Source organism: Amblyomma mixtum, chromosome 4, assembly GCF_055824585.1.
Source record: "Amblyomma mixtum isolate Tamu chromosome 4, ASM5582458v1, whole genome shotgun sequence".
NCBI lineage: Eukaryota > Metazoa > Arthropoda > Arachnida > Ixodida > Ixodidae > Amblyomma > Amblyomma mixtum.
Genome location: NC_143015.1, coordinates 150976969 through 150991779, shown reverse-complemented (window position 1 = coordinate 150991779; position 14811 = coordinate 150976969). Strand labels below are relative to the sequence as shown.

The following is a 14811-nucleotide window of genomic DNA, read 5'->3' as shown; positions in this document are numbered from 1 at the left end:
GCAACAACAAACATTTCGGTTGTTACTGCAAGGTTTTGTTCAGAACCATTACTGAACATCTGTTGTAACCACAGAAACTCTTCTGTTGTGTTTTTCGACTGGGGCTCTGCCGACGGCAGCGAAGAAGCCAGAAAATAAAGGAGTTTACAAAGTCTCTTTTTCTTTTCTTCAAATTTAAGCAGCGCTAACATTTAGTACGCCTTGTAAACTGGCCAAGATCTGCCCTAAAGTCAGCAGTAGTGGTTCTGCAACATCCGGCTGTGGAACCAAAACACGCTAAGCCCTTTTTTGTCCGGTGTGCCACGGGTGTGGTCTATGAGATCCCCCTTTCTTGTGGGAAAGTGTACGTTGGCCAGACAGGGCGCTGTGTTAACGAACGTGCCAGGGAACATGAACGAAGTTTGGGAAACGCATCAGACTCATGCCTGAATCTACCCGCCCATTGCCGTTCTTGCAAAGACCTAAACGATCAGAACTGTCAGCCACGGCTTGACAAGATCGAAATTCTTGACGTTGACGTTGGAATGAAATTGATTTGGTTTGATTTCGTATAATATAAAAAGACGGCACAAAGTCAGCGCAGGTAAGCTGGCAGAGGGGGCCATCATTACGCAGAGGTGTGGCAAGTTTTAGCTCTAAAAGTCTGTTCATGAATAAACAAACCGCAAAGACATTTGCTTTGCACCACTACAGTGCGCCAAACCACAGATCTCTCTTCACAAAAATTCACGTATCTCAGGTTGTTTTGATGCACCATGCAGTGTTCTCCTCTTTCATGGCATAAGTCATGGGTTTACATGCAAGTCAGAGTATAAGGCAAAGTGTCAGTCGCTGAGAAAGGCTTAGAGTTTAAGAAAGATGATTTCAAATTTGTACATTTCTGATTGCCTATGGGGCGCTGCAAAATAATTGTTTTCTTCATGAATTTATCTTAAAAACTTAATTAAAATGACGTAAACTTTGAAATATCTGAGTGTTCTCAGCTCGCGAACTATATTCCTATTACCATCGTATTGTGCACGCCAGCGAGCAAGAAATGACACAACAGTAGGGTGAAGAGCTGATGTGAGTTGTACGTCCAACGATGTTGTCTCTGTACTTCTTTTAGTCCAACACCGCCTTTGCGCTGGTTTCTTGCTTGTGCAAAAAAAAAAAGACAGTATCTGAGATCTCCTTCTCGGCGTTTCGAATGAACACTTAGTGAGTGTTGCACAAACCGATTGAGGGATTCACACCTCTGCCCTTCGCCTCCTCGTTCTGGAAGCACAAGAAAAACAAACAGGTCAAGCTAATCTACGTCAAAAACTATTGCTTACTTTTCGGGGGAAAAAATGATCACTTTAAGCTGCATTGCACGAAACTTCCAGCTCCTGAACATACCCTCACAGAGCGTAGCGAACTCATATCCTGCTATCTTTTTGCAGGCGTCAGATTCGATACTGCGCTGACATTGTCGAGCTGTTTACAAGCAGCGATTTAGAGGACCTCGCTCTTGAGTTCTGCGCGTGGTGCACGTTCCCACGGTGTCTGTCTCGTCAGCAGTGTGATAGAGAAACAGCAGTGATATGCGGTTCCCGGAGTGTAAGCTCCCTGGCTCTCTCGAGCCGGCAATGGATGATGATGATGTCCTCAGGCTTTTAAGGCGAAAGCCTTTAATGGCTCCTTCTCCCATCCGTCCAGTGTTACGTCCGGCGCCTGGGGTGACTCATCGATGAGCACAGCTGCCAAAACGTGACGTCATCTTCGTCGACAGGTGGAGCTGTCGAGCGCTGCTCCGTCGTCAGTCGGTGTGCGGCAGCTAGTGGAGGAGGGTGGCTCCCGAGCGGTGCAGCCGTAACAAACATAGGCAGTCATTGGCAATCGAAGTAGCGTGGCAAAGGATTTCGCCTAGCGCACTTTAGCCTGCCAAAGTGCCCCCATAGTTTTTTTTTCATTTGGGGGGGGGGGGGGGGGGGGCATATATGAGACTTCGTTTTCTTTTGTGTCGTTCCCAGGATGCTATGCGGGGTCTTCTAGAATGTTCTGTTCTTACTTAACGGCATATAGGGTGTCTCACCTAAGGTTGTACACAATTTTTAAAAATGGGTTATTTGAGTTAGAAGAGCGCTTTTTTCGACATAGCGTTGTCAGAGTACATCGGAATACAGTTAAGACGCGCTCTGCGATTTTCTTCTTTTGATTTAATTTCGGGAGAAAAAATTCTGCCAAAAAACTGAAAAAGATACCTACAGCTGTATTCTCCTGTGCATCTCCTATGTCTCAACGAATCCCAATTTTCCTTTTAGCCACTTATCAATGACCTCATTTTTCACAAATCTAAGCGGATCCCCTTATCTTTTAAGATCGCAAAAGGTAAAATGACGGCCTATAATTTATAGGTTTTCGTTTTGGACTCCTCTTACACGCGTTGTGTTTCCGGCATAGTAGACTTCGTGTCAGCTGCACAGCGGAGCCCGTGTTTTTCTAATAGTCCTTTATAATAAAACATGCGAAACACGTGAACACATTATGGTTCCGGTTTGTCAGCAAAATAATGACGCTAGTTGGAGTTCCACGCACAGGGCCATTTGTTCTAGCCAATTGGTCTTTCACAATGTTTGTGTAATGTCTCGCGTCAAAACTTTGTGCAATACAAAAAATATTAAACTTCAGCATGTACCGGCGTCGAGAAGAAAATACTGACAACAGTGCATAACATTTGAATCTTGTAGGAAAAAACAGAAAAAGATAACGCTAACGGGGATGACATCTCCTGATATTGTACGATATAAAACCGAAAAAAGTTAAAATTCATTCACATGTTTCAGGCGGACGTGAGCGTCGGGTCACTTTTGCAGATTTCAAGCGCTGTTTTGCAGTGTAAACATTTTCAACTTATCCAGCATGTTCGACCATGAGCTTGCCTCTACACACGCAGCTCAATTCATGAAACCAAAGAGCCACTGCATTATTTGTCTGGACTCCCACTTCCATGTAAATTCCTTCTATCGTTGCTTTCCTGGCGGGCACAACGAAAACTGGCGCGAAAGCGCTAACGAGTGATACGGACTGCCAGTATATCACATTTTACGGCGTCAGCGAGTGACGCACAGAGATATGCTCCTCTTATCAAGCAAACACTTGATTCCGCGCTTATCTTCGTTGGCTTCTGCACTTGACGGCGCCTGCACCCGCACTGACATGCGGCCTGAAGCTGCTGACAGCGTCGCTCTTTGAGGTAGTCTTCTACGAGTGGTAGGCTGTATCTTCCTGTTCGCAAAAAAAAAAATAAAAGGAAAGCACTTCACGTTACGCCGTTTTCTTATTCCTGTAAACCGGTGCCCCTGAAGTAGTAGCGAAATCCTACCTCCATCAGCCATGCCGTCTTCACCGAAGTTGAGCGCCGAGCAATCTAAGAACCCTGGCTTTGACTTGAGCGCTTACGCCAGCGTTGAGTCGTATCCGAGTCAGGAAGACCTCAACGCTTGGGGTAGGATCCGCTTTACGAAGGCATCTCGAAGACACGACCAGCACCTCGACGTCGGCTGCGGTCTGGGAGCGTTCACGAGGAACCACTTACTACCTTATTCGAGGCCCTGTAGAAGATTGGTGGCCGTGGACAGTTCTCGCAAAGTGATCGACTACGCTCGCGAGCACACGTGGCATCCGGACTTGACCTACGATGTTATGGACGTTGAGAAAGATGAAGACGTGGCTAGGCTGCAGGAGACGTATGGCAAGTTCGACCGCGTCTATTCCTTTATGTGCTTCCACTTCCTCAAGGACCAGGTGGCGGCGTACAGGAACGTGGCTAAGCTCCTGGCGGATGACGGAGAGTGCGTGGTGGTGTCTTGCGTCTCCACTGCGCTCACCGACATTTGGCTTCAGGTGCACAAGACTAAGAAGTGGAAAGAATTTGTTCCGGTGAGTTGTTGAAGACAACGTGCGCATAAATCACTAGCAAATGTGAATAGCTATAGGATATGGAATACGTGTCAGCAAGGGCGGTGATAGTACTTTAGTATCAACGGTCTACGAAGAGAAAGCTTCTTTGTGAACTGCTTGTTTTTTAGCCGCCGCGGTTGCTCAATAGTTATGCTGTTCGGCTGCTGACCAGAAAGAAGTGGGTTCGATCCCGGCCGCGGCGGTCGAGAGGCGAAATTCTAGAGGCCTGTGTACTGTCCGATGTCAGTGAACGTTAAAGAGCCCCAGGTGGTCGAAATTTCCGGAGCCCTCCGCTACGGCGTCTCTCATAGCCTTAGTCGCTTTGGAACGTTAAACCCCATAGACCAAAACAAACTCCTTGTTTTAAATAGGTGTATCTACATTCACTCTGACGAAGAGAAGCCTCCCTGTAGAAGGTTTTTTTTTTACCTAAGTTGCCTCATGCTTGCAGTCTCAGTCCCTCAATTCCTTCTCCACGACCCTAACGTTTCAAGCAGTTGCAGCCGTCAGGTACTTCAATCATTCTTCAAGCCAGGAACTGAATGTCATTGTAGGTACAATGGCGTGTGTGTCATTGAAAACAAATGCTTACATTCACTTTGTATCCTTGCGTCAATGTAGTGCACGCTAGGTGGTGTGAGAACACTGGAAAGGTATTCATGAGATAGAGCTGGTCCACTAAGAATGATGGTCTTTGAGGGCGCATTTAAAATGTGAGCTCGACTGAATGTTCTTTTCTAGTTGAACTTTCCGGATCACTGAACACCTACGTCGTTTGTAAATCTTAAGAATTCGAAGATCATGCTTCCTTTTCGTCAGGGCATGAAAATTGCAGTCGTGGAAACTTTGCGCAAGGTACTTATGGGCAGTAAACATGGCGTTAACGACTTACTCAGTATTTGGTACTATTACTGCCATCTTATTGCTGAAAGGTGTCAAGAAAGCTAGTAACATATGAAGGGAAGTGTATTATCCCGCATTTTTTTCCTTGTCTCCACTCTCGTGCTGCGATTTTGAGCTCTTCATATGAAAGCTATCTGCTCTGCAAATGTAACTCAGCAAATATTATTACACAGTGACTTACAATGGTATTGACTTATTTTATCGGCTACGGACAAAAGACAGCTGCATAATATCCTGACGTCCGGGTGAGCTCTTCTGATAACACCCGCCCTACAGTCATGCGAGGGTGGGACAACATGGGGCCAACTTCCTTCACTAGGTAACACTTATGCCTAATCGCCGTGCAATATTTGCAAGCCGGCATAGTCACAAGGTCGCAGCAGTAGGGACAATATCACAAATCTGAAAAAAAAAATTCACGAACGCTTATAATATTTGCTTAACACGGCTTATTCCAGCGAAAAGATGCTTACGGCAAGGACGTCACTGTACTGTCTATGTCACGGTGTTCCGTTTGCTAAGGTGTTAGTGGGTACGATAGCAAGGTGGAAGGTTGGGCGAGTTGAATCTTATTCATGATGTAGTTGGCGCCAAAAACGAGGACCAACGTGGGAGAAAGACACAAGGCGAACGCTCGTGTTGTGTCTTTCTCCCACCTTGGCCCTCGTTTTTGGCGCCAACTACATCATGAAGTGGGCACTAGTACGGTGGACGCGACAGGCACGTGGTGTACTTTATTGGGTGGCACCGGCGCCTTTTAGTGCGAAGCACTATTTTGATGGGTAAACCCTGAGAATGATCTTGCAGTGTTTGTGGGTTTGTGCCAAGTAAAATGAATAAATACAAACATATCAAATAAACACTCCCGCGTGCACGCGTCCCGTGCCACCTTCTTCGTGTTCGGATGTGGTACGCGCCCACCCGTCATAATAATGTACACCCGTATTCAAAGCTTACCTGAGGCCATCGCAGTTGATATCGCTGTAACATGTTTCCGCTTTAGAATAACATTGTTTCGTGGCCCACCTTTCTCGGTGTTTGTCGACACGTATGCCAAAACTAAGTTTTTTTTTAATCAGTGAGCTTTGAGATCAACAGTAGAAGCTGGCTTCAAATTCTTTTGTGTTCATTTGTTCGTTCAGTTACAGTACTGCACTACAAGACTGCCCTTCTGTGGAGTTTATAACGGAGTTTTTCCCTCCTTTCTTATTTTCTTTAGGACCCCAAGAGTATATTTTCCTCTCACTTTCGCTTCAACTGCGTCACTCCAGCAGCGGAGATCGAAGAAGAGACGAAGCTGCTCATTCGGGAAGCCGGCCTGGAGTGCATCAACTGCGAGGTGTACGAGAACTCCTGGACGTTTCCGGACATCGAAACAGTTATACGTAAGCAATGCGTGTGTTTTGTGTGCGTTTTTTTTCGGGCTTAACACACCAGGCGTGAGATGTTGTAAAGCTTGGAAATAGCAACCGTTGCATTTCAGCAGTACTCAGGTGGCATCATTACCACAAACGATAAAAGACCGCAAAGTCCTGAGTTGAAGCAACTGGATCAGGTTTGAGGATTCACAAAATTTTTGACAAAGACTGCAGGAACTTTCAGAGTATCAAAAAATGCCGCCACCATCGGAAGACGTTGCAGTAACGAGCGTTAGCTGTTCGGTAGCGCCATCTATCGTCCAGATGATGTATTGCCACGTGATTAGGCTACTTTTCCATACGTTACGGCAAGCGGGCGCTTACTGTCTTGAGCTGGGTTATTTTTGACCAATTTTGGCGGAAAAAGTTTTTCGACTCTTTGGAGGGCTATATTTCTTTACCTCAAGGTACAATGGTACCGGTGCCGGTACCACGATACCAATAGTACCGATGGTTGCCTTACTAATGCGACCACCCACTGATTCCACTTGAATGACCTGGTGTATCATATTAACGCGACCTTGAGTAATGCAAGTATTAAAGCTAACGCTCCCAAATTTCGAGCGAACTTCTTTACCACCTGACGCATTAGCTTTCTGAGGCATCATACGTCACTAGAATCAGGAGCTTGTGTTAGTACACACCATTTATTGCGTGGCGTGACAGTGAAAGAACTTTCCTGATTAGTTTCTAAAGCATGGTGTTATTTATCTTTTTATTCTTTTCTGAGCATGCATAAGTATGTAAGTACGGCCTTTATGGGAACTAAAAAGCCCAACAGATTTGTTTTCTAGCCATGCTCTATAGCTTGCTGTGGATTCCCAGCCTCTCGAACGAGTGTAGAACTGTCGTCCTCTAGTCGTCTGCCGTTGAAACAGCAGCGGATTCTAAGCGGACCCTATTGCACGGCTTAGAGCAAAACGCTTTCGGGTCCCTAGTAAGCCCCGATGGGGTCAAACCTGTTAGGAAACAACATGGTTAGGAGTGAAACGTAAAAAAAAGTAGACAATTGCAAAAAGCGTTTGAGAAAAGCTGTACAGACTGTGTATATGCGTCCTTCCGAATACAAGTAGTTTTGAATTTGCAGCACGCCTGTCTTTTTAGAGCAGCTTTATTGATATTTATAATTACTCCGGCGAAAGAAAGCTGCTCGGACGCGGACGTTGAATAATCGATCGTCGAGGGTACATCGATTCACAGCTAGTTTCGGCTTAATTCTCTTGCGATTTTAAAGTGGGGTTTTCATTCACTAAAGTGGCTGTTTAAGCTTGTTGGTGAGTGATCATGGTTAAAGAATGCAGCGCGAAAAGTCGAGGACAAACGAAAAGTGGACAGGACGGTGTATGCGTCGGTCCTGTCCACTGCTTCGTTTCGCCTTGACTTTTAGCGCTGCATTCTTTTTGCATTCACATCTGAGAGCGAAAAATATTAATATGCAGAGTTCAAAAGGAAGCGCTGTAAGCGATGATGATGAAACAACTTTATTTGCACCCGTCAAGGAATCAGAGGGCGATGGAGACTTGAGTCTTGATCGCCGTAATCTTCCTCCCCTTTCAGCAGGCTGGGATCCCTTGGGATTAAGCGGTGTCCAGGGCCAGACGGATGACTTCTTTTTGTTGTTCTTCTTTCTGGCTGGCCATTAAAGCCTCCCAGGACTCTATAGTCCTGTCTGGTTCGTTGTGGCTAGGGCATGTCCACACCATGTGGATCATGTCTTTCATTTCGTTACACTGTTTACACCTCGGGTCTTGGATCGCCGGATGCCATCTGCTTAGTGCGAGTGGGTTCGGAAAAACTCCCGCCTGTAACTTTCTCCATATGACCTCTTCCTTTTTGTTGAGGCCCTTGCATGCTCCAGGTAGTGTCTGTCTTCCTAATCTGTAATGGCTAAGAACATCTTGGCACGTGTTCAGCTCCTCGCCCCTCTGAAGGGGCTCTCTGCTCGAGGAGACCGCATTGGGGTCCCGGTGTGTGAGTCCTCGGTCCAATGCGTGTGCTGTCTCGTTTCCCCGGAGGCCCTCGTGGGCCGGAGTCCAAGCTAGGTTAATTAGTGATTGGAAAAATGTCCCCGAATGCACAGCTATTGTAAAGTTCGCGGATAATTTTATTTCCTTCCGCTCTCTCTTCCAGACTTCTTTTTCTCCATATTTGGAGCCGAAGAGGTGGTGCCTGAGGAGGAGAAGGATGCGTTTCGCAACGTGTGGCGATCCATCCTCGAGAAGAAGACAGAGGAGAAAGCTGACGGTAGTCGCCAGCTGAAGTTTCTCATCTACGTGGCCCACGCCCGTCACCAGCAGCAGTGAAAGAAGCAAAAGTGATACAAAAAATTATCTAATGAGGTCTCGTCTAATGGCAAATATAAATGGCTGTGGCGTAGTAGGTTCGTCTTGTTCATGCATTTAAAAGAAGCGTTGTTTATTATCAGGACATCGCGAACTTTCCGTAAGCCTTCTGCTTCAGAGTTTCACACACCGGTCGACCCCGTTTTCGGTACTTTCTGACGATGCTTGAGGTGTAAAAAAATTTCTCAAAAGGTCTTAAAATTCTAATTTACCGCTGATAGGTGGCGCCACATTTCGTAAAATTATAGCACCCACACCTGCTACCTTCCGGAAACTAGACGTAGGAAATGTTGATAACGTCTTCATAAATATTTATTCACCCCTAAAGGCACCAAAGTTGTGACATTTAGCAGGGCCTCTTAACACCAGATATGAGAGCGCATTTTCGCAGTTAGTGTAACTAGACAACTACATTCAAAGCATACGCTACGGGCATGGTCTGTGCTGGCCTACGTGCCCAGCACTACGGTATTTATTATTCCCAGTCCTTTATCATGTCTACGCCGTTTTTACCTACAGTACGAAAGCGCAGGCATCGTCTGAACGATTGGCGTACCTCCAGATGTAACAAGAGAAGGCGGGCTAGTTGGTGGTTGACAATGGAGTGCATATTGCAGCCGCGCAAAACGACGAGGGACGAAGAGAGGAAAGCACTGGACAAGACGCGGATTTTCAACTAAGGTTTACTACAGGAAAACCACATTTATACATAATTCGTAATCACACCTGATAAACAGCCTACACCATCACATTACACAGGCACGTGGGCGCGCGTGGCACAAGTTAGCATCTAGATAGTCGAGTTCTTTCTTGGATAACGATACTGAAGTGGAGCTGATGCAACGGTCATTTTCTTTTTTTTTTATGCAGTAGGCTTCGAAAATTTCTCTGCTAAGCTGCGTCGTCAATTTTTTCATTACAATCGTGTCACGGCAGCTGGGCGTGCAGTTACGACAATGGCGACAATGTTTTGCCAGTTCCCCGCCCCCCGCCAATGATTCAACAGCGGCGCGATGCTCCTGAAGTCTGACATTCAGGCAACGTCCAGTTTGCCCTACATAGCAATTCCGACATGTGAAGGGTATTTTGTACACCACCCCATTGTCGTAACTGCACGCCCAGGTTCCGCGACACGATTGTCTTGAAAAAATTGACGACCCAGCTTGGCAGGGAAATTTTCGAAGCCTAGTGCATAAAAAAAGAAAATGACCGTTGCATCAGCTCCACTTCAGTATCGTTATCCAAGAAAGAATTCGACTATCTAGATGCTAACTTGTGCCACGCGTGCCCACGTGCCTGTATAATGTGATGGTGTCGGCTGGCCGGATGGGTCGGTGGTGTGATGGTAGTAAACCTTAGTTGAAGTTCCGCGTCTTGTCCTGTGCTTTCCTCTCTTCGTCCCTTGTCGTTTTGCGCGGTTTCAATATGCACTCCATTGTACCTCCAGATAGCTGCCATTGCTCTTTAGTCAGCAGTGCTCCCCCGGTCAGCGTCAAAGATGCTGGGACTACTCAAGGTATTACTCCCACGACTTCAACCCTAACTTCCACCTTCAAAAAAATACACACGGTGCTCTGCCCAGTCTCTCCGGGTCGGCTCGTAGGACCATAAAGCGAAACGTAGTTCGAAGGAATCAACCTTAACAATGCGTTAATATTGCGGCGCACGACTGCTCATATGATTCTTTGCGACGATATAACCAGAGTCACATTAGAACGATTTCTTTTATGCAGAACTGTGGCATCTCCAGCACCATAGCCCACCCCTTATGCACTTAAGTTGTACACTTATGTTCCTTTCTGTAGCAAAATAAGTTCTGTTAGACATAAAAACGAATTCGCTGCAGTCGTACGGGTGACAGAACACGAGGTATCAAACTTTTGTTAGGCTTTGTGAGTCGTAAAAGCAGCCAGAACATTATCAATATGGCGCCGACATTTAACGCACTCTTCATCTTCCGCAGGGTTGCGAACGGTTGAAATTCTTCAGAAACAAAAAAAAAACACCCTTTCCCTGCTGCAAATAAGAATAGCGAGGGAAATGTATTAAGCCAGCTTCAGGATCAAACGCACGGGAATACCGATAACGTTTTTAGAACGCCGATTAACACTACCAACAGTGTTAAATAACTACGCACACCTTTCACTACAGGAGAGCAAGCTGCCGGGCTAGTTGGTGAAGCATGTTAAATAGAATTCAGCGCAAAAAAAAACAGACAAAGGACGTAGAAAGAGACACACAGACGTTCACGAGCGCTTTCACTACTAGTCCTTTCACTACTAGTGAGATGTTTAGGGTAATCCCCCAAGGTGGAGTAGATTTGTAATAAGGGAGTAATTACTCATTGGCATCCACCCGAGCGCAGCCATACGGCATACGGCATCTACTCCATACGACATCTACTCCACCTTAGGGGATTCCCCTAAACATTTGACCAACACTGTTCCCACTTCGAGTTATTGATCAATTCGCTCTCGCCCTACCATAAGCTTGCCGTCCCGGTTAGCTCAAATGGTATAGCGACTGCTCCGGTGAAGCAGTGGTCCCGGGTTCGAACCCCGGACCAGGAAGAATTTTTCTTTAACGGCGAAGTTTCTGAGAAAGCTGTATAGCTTTCCTTTGTAGCCGTATGGCCGCGCTCGGGTGGATGCCAATGAGTAATTACTCCCTTATTACCTTTCACTACTGGGCATTCAATATACTTCAAAGCGCAGATTGCTGTATACTAATGCCTTTCTTGTAATACTAGGGCCGGGTGGCCGCAATGTTTAGTGCTCATGCATATATGCCGAGTGTGATTAGAAAGGAGATATGGCGGAAACAGGATGCTTCGTTGCCCAAATTTCTCTGGCACTCTGAGGTGGCGCTCGCTTGACCACACGCCGAAACGTTCTTTTTACTCATCTGACCGTGCAGTTGTTCTTGCACTACACGCGGACAGTAAGGATGGTGTGTTTTAGGATTTTCTGAGGAGCGCAATTCACAAAATGTAATGAACAGTCATGTGTAGTGAGTGCGTAGCTTTGGACTCCATATTAAAACTACGAATTAAATTACGAATACCGTAAGAGAAGAACATCTGTGGTTCGTCACCAGTTAACCATAGCTCAGTGTTGTCAATTTTTCTCTAAACATGCGAGCCGGAAGTAATGCCTGTTTTTGTACAATCAGACGAGAGCGTGAGAAATAAGCAACAGAGAGGCTATTCTAAAATTGCGCGTTATAAAGAAAAATTTCTGTCCAAAAAAAAAATCAACAAGATTTATTTATAATAAATATTGCCCTCTTTCTCTCAATAAATTGCTTAGGCAAAGTGGCTTTCCGTCAGGGCATTACCACGCTATCACATCTAATATTTTCACTTTCTTGTCAGGCGTTAAAGCAAGACAACGACAAGATAACCGCAGCGGTGGCCTAGTGATCTGAGCATCCGCCTCGCATGCGGGAGTTACGAGGTTCAATCCCCAGTGCCGCCCGGTACCCGCCGGTGATGCAATGGGTACAAACATCCCTTGGCCTGGTGCACGGCTTATCTGTAAAATGCTTCGGAAATGGGTCTTAGACGACACCTTCTGTAAAAAACAAATACCTTGTGCCATGGCGAGCTCTTTGTCCAAAGCTGCCCTTGAGCAAAAAAAAAAAAAAGCCCATCATCATAACCGTCACAACGACATTATAGAGCAATATATTGTACCAGGAACTTCCCTGCCGCGGTGGCTCAGTGGTTGCGGCGCTCGGCTGCTGATCCGAGAGACGCGGGTTCGATTCCGGCCGCCAAGGAGGAATTCTGGAGCGCCGTGTACTGTGCGATGTCAGTGCACGTTAAAAAACCCCAGGTGGTCGAATTTCCGGAGCCCTTCGATACGGCATCCCTCATAACCTGAGTCGCTTTGGGACGTTAAAGCCGCAGTAAACCAGTACTTCAAGAAATGATAGTTTTTCAATACTTACATGTCCTGAGAACTGTAGTTGACAGGAATAGCCTTACTATCGACGCCGTTACCAAAAATTCGGGATCATAATTTGAAGAGGACCTAAAATAATTTGTTCATGTTGTTCCTCCTTAATGTATGCGTATTTTCGTACCTGCACCCAACCTGATATGGCCTTGGACAAGTTTACAGTATGTATAAACTACAGTGCACCAAGAAAGCAGTGTGGTGCAATGGTTCTGCTTCTTATTTCAATAAAAGAAAAGACAAGCATTGTTTGAAGGCAGCGGGTTGTCCTGTTACACACTCTGGATAGGCAAGTGCGTAGGTGATGGCGAAAACTATATTTGCAACAGGGGAGTTTGGGACACATAGGTCCTTGGGCCCTTATAAAGCGTTTCGTTTTTAATAAAGCGAACACAGAAACTGCACTTGATTGTGATTTTTTTTTCATGTATCTTTTATTTGGTGAAGGCCACCTGAGAGTTAGGTGCGTAGCATCTGGTTCTTGAATACAACGAGAGCACACAAAGATGGTGGAACGGTTCTGGCACTTTCACGCACCACTTTACAAGGGGTGATTTCTAAAGAACTTTAACTGAGTGTTAAGTGTCTTGCGTATGTACAGCCATAACGGAGTGTGAAGGTTAACCTGCCTTGCTTGGCACCAGCCTTGCATCATAGCTATCCAAGCAAGCCTAGGAAGATACTGAAATGCGAAACCAGGTAGGACAATAGGATGCTTTTGTGTAGTCGACTCTTATTGCGAAGGAGCGCCGAAGCATGTGTCGATTTTCTTATTAAGCGGTACTCCGTGCTCTGAGAGTGCACATGCAGGTGAGTTTGCGGATTCCAATGCACCTTCCAGTCTGGTAAGGGCCCCGGCGGTAGCAGCGATTCCGGCAGCTTCGGAAAGACGGACAGCCGGCGCGACCCACTGTGAGAAAAATGAAGCATTAATATTGAAACTGCCCTTAATTATAAACAACGATAACATTTTTCATTCATAAATAAATAAAGTCACGCACTTTACGACCGAAAATGGTCGCGTTTTATCGAACAGCTCAGTAGACGTTGCACACAGTATGCGCGGAAAGCCATTGCTTCGCACAAATATAATCGAACACGGATAGAAACAAACAAGGGGAATTCATAAAATGCAGGGAATATCAGCTGTCCAATGCGAAGTCAAAAATTGAGATCGTGCGCCTGGCCCACTGAATGAGCTTTGTTTCACTGTACAAACGAGTGATTTCGTTATAAGTGTTCATGAAGCCACACATTTCAGGTAATTATAGAAAGCTGTTTGAGTGCAATTGTTGCTAGCAGCATCGGCTAAGTGCATATCAAACGAAAGTTTGTTTAGTGCAAAAAGTTGTAACCGGTACAAACATGCTTTCAGAGCAAGCATCACGGCTCAGAACAAATGGAAGCATCAGGAAATATTACTCATAGTGCTTTCTTGCTAGCATGAAAGCAACCTAAGGCATTTATACTAACATTTCCTCTGTTGCAACATCGACTTTGACAATGGCTTGTCCTGTCTGGAGGCGAATTACAAAATAACATGACACTCTGATTAAAGACTCACGAGGACAGTACCGACATTCCAGGTCGACTCGATACCTTCTTCAGGGTGGAAACAAAGAGTGATTCACCGACTACTCTAATGCTGCAAAGGAATATACAAGCTCCAGTATATTGAACAAATGTATGCCTCGCACTGCTTCACAATTATGTTTCTGCTAATCTAAATACAGATCCGACAATTATGCGAAACTGGCAGAGTGCATAAACTGCGCATGAGATTAAGCTATTGATAACCGCTATTTTTACACAATGAACTGTGTTCAAGTACAGTTTTTTTTTCGAGGTTAGTATGAAGATAAACTCTTGTTTCCAGTTTTATTGGATCGAAAAAATTTTGTAAAAGAGCTGGAACGCTTCATTGCTTGTGCAAATGCTTTCATGGCCTGCTTCATTCGTTGTGACTTGTTATTATTAGATAAGAGCGCCCTACCTACTTTGGCCAAATGTATAGCACACATCGCGTACAAATAAATAAACAAAAACATAAAAATGAACTAACGACAAGCACGGCGGTTACACCAGGCTACAACAAGGACTACTAAGAGAATCATTCGAATGCATACAGTGAAACATGAACCGGAAAACACGTCCTGGTCAGTGACTCCACAAAGCGTAAGTCTAGTCTGGTTTCCTTACTGCGATCGAGTAGTGCGCAGGCAATAAAAAATATTTGCTCTCGACCCCTGAAAAAGAAAAATGGAG

At 45.5% G+C, this 14811-nt stretch overlaps 1 protein-coding gene and 1 long non-coding RNA gene across 2 annotated transcripts in view; one reads left to right on the top strand and one right to left on the bottom strand.

Annotated features, from left to right (window-relative positions):
- The first annotated feature begins 3150 nt into the window (after positions 1-3150).
- On the top strand, positions 3151-8624 carry LOC149348775 (4-vinylphenol methyltransferase 2-like). Its single transcript, XM_089588332.1, has 3 exons — positions 3151-3903; positions 6047-6212; positions 8376-8624. The coding sequence occupies exons 1-3, from the start codon at positions 3358-3360 to the stop codon at positions 8546-8548; spliced, it is 885 nt and encodes a 294-aa protein (XP_089444458.1). The 5' UTR covers positions 3151-3357; the 3' UTR covers positions 8549-8624.
- Positions 8625-12951: 4327 nt separating this feature from the next.
- LOC149348774 (uncharacterized) overlaps positions 12952-14811 on the bottom strand; it is an 8135-nt gene continuing 6275 nt past the window's right edge. The window contains exon 3 of the long non-coding RNA XR_016292822.1: positions 12952-13456. This is a non-coding gene — a long non-coding RNA (uncharacterized LOC149348774). The remainder of the gene's footprint in view (positions 13457-14811) is intronic.